Here is a 4815-nt window from a genome sequence, read left to right as displayed (position 1 = left end):
TGGTTCCACGAATTTAATCATAAATAGAAATAACGCAATGCTAGACGAAGTGGACAAAATAGTTTAAACCCTGTCAAACATCCTACAAATCACAATCATTTGGTTCAAATTTTTTTTTTTTGAATATTTGTTTCTTTGACAATCATTTTTCAAAAAAACAAATATATATAAAAAATATAATTAAAGGTAAGAAGGAATCAGGCACAATATGAATGTCGTGGCCCACCAGTAATGGTGGATCCCACAATTTATGATCCAAGTAATAAAATTCGTAAAAATAAAACAGAATTAAGTCATGTTGTGATTTGTTCGAATCTATAATATGCTTAAATAATGTAATAATTTTTTAAATAAAAAATTATTGTATTACATGACGGTATCATTCCGTCCAATTACATTTGTTCGGATGATAAGTTACATTTATTTGTGTGAAAGTTTGTAGTTGCAATTGTAATAATTTTAAAAAATAAATAAATAAATATATATATCTATATTCTTTTTGCCTCCACGGGTGGTGCTACAACTGGTTGTCTTGTAACTTTCCTCACAACATTTTTACAAAGAATATTTTCCAAATTCCAACAAAAGCAGGCAGCTGCCCACCATCAACCAACACAACTAAACCTAGCCATAGATTTCCAACTTTCTCACCAATCCGCCCCAAAATTCAAAGAGCACACATTTACTCAACTAGATACCTCTCTTTTTTCTCTCACTTTACTCTTTTATACCCTTTACCTTGTCCCCTTCTTTCACTCTCTTATATGAAAAGCCAATTCTCACTCTAGACTTTTTTGGGTAGCCACTCTAACCTATGTCCCAAACCATATATTTTCCACCCAACCAAACAACCGCTCAGAAAATCAGCCCAAACCACCTTCACACATCACTAGGAAGATCTCTCTCCAACCGTCATGACTCACGCCAAGAACATCGCTTATGATACAGTCCTGGCCATCCTTTCCATGTCTCTCGTAGCTCTTGTCATCATCCTCTTCCTCTTTTGCAAGAAAAAGCCCGTTGAATCCGAAGAAAGTCTTCCAACCAAGCTCTCTGCATGCCCTTATTCATTAATGGACATCCACACCGCCACCGACGGCTTCAACCACCGGAGAATTATCGGGGAAGGCCGAATCGGGACCGTGTACGGAGCCGTTTTACCAAACAGCGAGCTCGTTGCAGTGAAACGGATTCATCCTCAGCTTGTTCTGACCCAAGCCGGATTCGGGTTTTCGTCCGTAGTCAAATGGTTATCCTTGGCCGACCACTCTCACGTGGTACCCATACTAGGGTTTTCGGAAGCTCCGGGAGAGAGAATTATCATAATGGAGCTAGCGAGCATGATGAGTTTGGACTTCTACCTCCACCAAAACTCGGACGGAGCGTCGCTCTTGGATTGGGACCGGCGGCTGAGGATCGCGGCCGGAGCCGCCCGGGGCGTGGAGTACCTGCACGAAGTGATGGTGCCTCATGTAGTGCATGGTTGCATCAAGCCCTCGAATATCTTGATAGACGTGAAGTTTTGTGCTAGGGTTTGTGATTATGGGCTCTCTTTTTTGGGACCAAATGAGGTGAGAGGGCTCGAAGGGTATGTGGACGATGAATATAGGGTTGAGAGAAAGGGTTGTTCGAAGGAATGTGATGTTTATGGATTTGGGGTTGTTCTGTTGGAGCTTTTGAGCGGGAGGAGAAGTGAAGAAGGGTGGTCACTAGTTCATTGGGCATTGCCTTTGATTAAGGACACCAAGTTTAGTGAACTTTTGGACCCTAGACTTGTGATTCCCTCCAATTTGAAGCCTCTTGTTAGAATGGCTAAAGTGGCTCTGGCTTGTGTTGCAAATTGTAGAGAAAATAGGCCTTCAATTGTTCATGTGGCGGCTATTTTGAACAATCTAGAGATGGATCAATGTTTTTGATCTTTTAATGTGAATAGATTTTTAATCAATTGAATTTTCTCGTGAGTCAGATCAAGAAATTGAAAATTAGGTGGGGTTTTGACTTTGATTTTTTGTGGTAGACATTGCATAAAGGCGTACGTTAGAGATGTTCCACGAAGAATCGAGATTGTGAGAATTTTGAAATGGATAGGTTGGACGGTGACTTGTCCTTGGCGGTGAATTTAATTAGTCTCCGTTTCCGTGTGGAATTGGGGAATATCTCTTGGTGGAGAAGGGTGGCCAATTCCATCAAATTTCACTTTGTAATTACTTTCATTTAAATATACAATTAGACCTATTATATTCATTCATAATAGGATCGTACAATGTTTATATGTGTGACTCTGTGTGTTTATATATATATATATATATATGTATGTATCAGTAGTTAGCCCAGATATTTCCAACTGATCTAAATAATTGAATTAGTTGAAAGATATGTCTTGAATTTAAGATAGGTCCACATGCTTACCTCCCGAAATTACGTACTTTCATTTGGAAGAACTGTGAAGGTACGTTAAATAATAATTATATTAGTTGATGGAACAAATGAATTTGTTTATCCTTTTTATAATATTAATCATTCAAATGTGGAGATGATATACCTACCAAGTTGGTGGAATGTTTTGGATCCTATGAATCACAACAGGTGAGATAGACTATAGCGGGTGCGTATATATATTTGACTAATAAATCTTAATATTATTTTTTATTATTAAACTCGTGATAAGATATGCATCGACTGTTTTCATATGAGCGAGAAATGACGTTATAGTGATGTCAACCTTATTATATAAACTAGTTCGACTTACAAACTTTGTATCATTTTTCCATATGCATGTGATGCTGCTTGGGGCAGTTGAATTAGGCTTTACTAACATTTGGTGACCAAGGGCATGAGACAGATGGGCCAAGGTTGGGTTGGGCCAACTGCCAAAGTAGGCTCAACCGTGTTGGCAAGAAACCAGCTTGCTAAATACGGCCCTGAAATTTTTTTGCTGAGCCTGATTTAGCCATTTATGTTCAGTGGGAATGCCACGGTGAAGACTGAAGACTTCATTATCAGTAATATAGGAGTTGGAAAATTAATAGTCCAGAACATCTAATATAATGTTTGGTAAACATTGTTTCTATTGTATTTGCTGTATATATTATATTAAATTTCATATAATCACTATTTGCTACTAAGTTCGGGATTATGATTAGGGATGACAATTTGTACTGTCAGAATTCATTTTTAACGGCACGAGTATGGAAATCGTTTATGTTTCGTAAGGACAAATATGAATTTAGATTTTAAACTGTCACGGGTTACGGGACGAGTACAAATTTTGACAAACATCCGCACCGCTCCTTTCTTTATACTTTAAAATATATATATATATATATACACACACACACATTGTATAGAATTTATCAATTTATTTATACAGATAAAAAATAAAAATAAAAACGTAAACAGGGAACAAGTACACTAATCTCTTAATGGGGCGGGTATGGTCCTATGAATTATAAAATTAAAACCCGTCACGAGTATGAATTTGTTCATAATTAAACGGAACGGATATGAATTTAGACAAATTCGCTCTATTCCCGTCTCGTTGCCATCCTTAATTATGATTGTTATTGGATAGGTGGACTTCAATTTATTGGGCATGGACTAAGCCCAGCAATTAGACAGGCATTGAAACTCCTGGTTGCTGGGATGGAACCATCTATTTATTTTGAAGGACATCTTAAAAAAAAAAAAAATTAAATTAAATACTGATTAACCCAAATTGTGAGAACTAACGTTTTTTATTTTTTATTTTTATAACTTCTAATAACTATAAATGCTGCATAAATATGTAAGATAAATTCGTGAATAGTTAAGGTTGTCTTGTCCACGAAACAAGCTAATTATATATATATATAACAAAGGACAATACTAGTCTATTCATCGGTGAGAGTAGGAAGTTTTTGCTTACCATACAAAAGTAATGTGACAAGTGTCCTTAAAATAAATAATAATAAAAATTAAATAAATTGAATGCTTACCGGGTCAATCTAAAAGGATGCAAATCAAATCCTAATTTAACTCTCTTCCTTTCTTTCTCTCTCTCAAACTAGCACACTAAAACCCTAATATGCTAATACCGGAAGTTTTTACTTTTATCTTTCATAGTTTAATGTGTAATCTTTATATATACTTATCAATTGTTTTTATCTAAAAGTATATCCAATTACATAAAATCTGATTTACATGGTTTAATAGATGATTTGTTGATTGCAGGCTGGATAGATTGTTATTGCTTATTTCTGGTCTTCTTTTTCTTTTAGCAAAAAATAAATATCTATATATCATTTCATTTATAGTTATTCTTTCTATTTATAATCCACAACTTTGTTTGTATCTTGTAATATTATTTTATTTAAGAATTTTACCTTAAAATGTTTTTTTCCGACAAGATTCTCTTCTCATCCACTCTGTGGACAAATAAAGAAAATCAAAGTAGCATGAGGGGGAGGGGGAGGGGCCAGATTTGGATTACATTGGGTTTAATTCGGATAATCTCTCAAATCTTTTAATTTTTATTATTTTATAATGTAAGGATACATGTTCTACTAATTTTGCGACATATCAGGGTAAGTATGAACTCTCTACACACCAGTAAGTAGGCAAGTATTGTCCTATAACAAATTCAGGACACTTTAGAAGCCTAAGAAAATACAAAGAAATTCAAATCAGGAATATGGGTCCTTCATTTCAATCTTCCCCGTTAGCGAAAGGATATTGTGAAGAAACTTCAGCCGTTATAGCCATCCAATTGCATTTACTATTATTTTCTTGCGTTTCTTTATTTATTTTAATAATTACTATAAGCTCCTTGCATTTCCA

At 35.3% G+C, this 4815-nt stretch overlaps 1 protein-coding gene across 1 annotated transcript; it reads left to right on the top strand.

Moving 5' to 3' along the window:
- The first annotated feature begins 568 nt into the window (after nucleotides 1-568).
- LOC132305135 (serine/threonine-protein kinase-like protein ACR4) lies at nucleotides 569-2270 on the top strand. The gene has a single exon (XM_059802819.1). It carries the CDS (start codon nucleotides 915-917, stop codon nucleotides 1914-1916), a length of 1002 nt encoding a protein of 333 aa, XP_059658802.1. The 5' UTR covers nucleotides 569-914; the 3' UTR covers nucleotides 1917-2270.
- The last annotated feature ends 2545 nt before the right edge of the window (nucleotides 2271-4815 follow it).

Source organism: Cornus florida, unplaced genomic scaffold (genome assembly GCF_030987335.1).
Source record: "Cornus florida cultivar Cherokee Brave unplaced genomic scaffold, ASM3098733v1 CherokeeBrave_3.0.0_Hap2_Chr01, whole genome shotgun sequence".
NCBI lineage: Eukaryota > Viridiplantae > Streptophyta > Magnoliopsida > Cornales > Cornaceae > Cornus > Cornus florida.
Note: the sequence above shows the minus strand (reverse complement) of the source record. Positions and strands in the feature narration are given on the sequence as shown.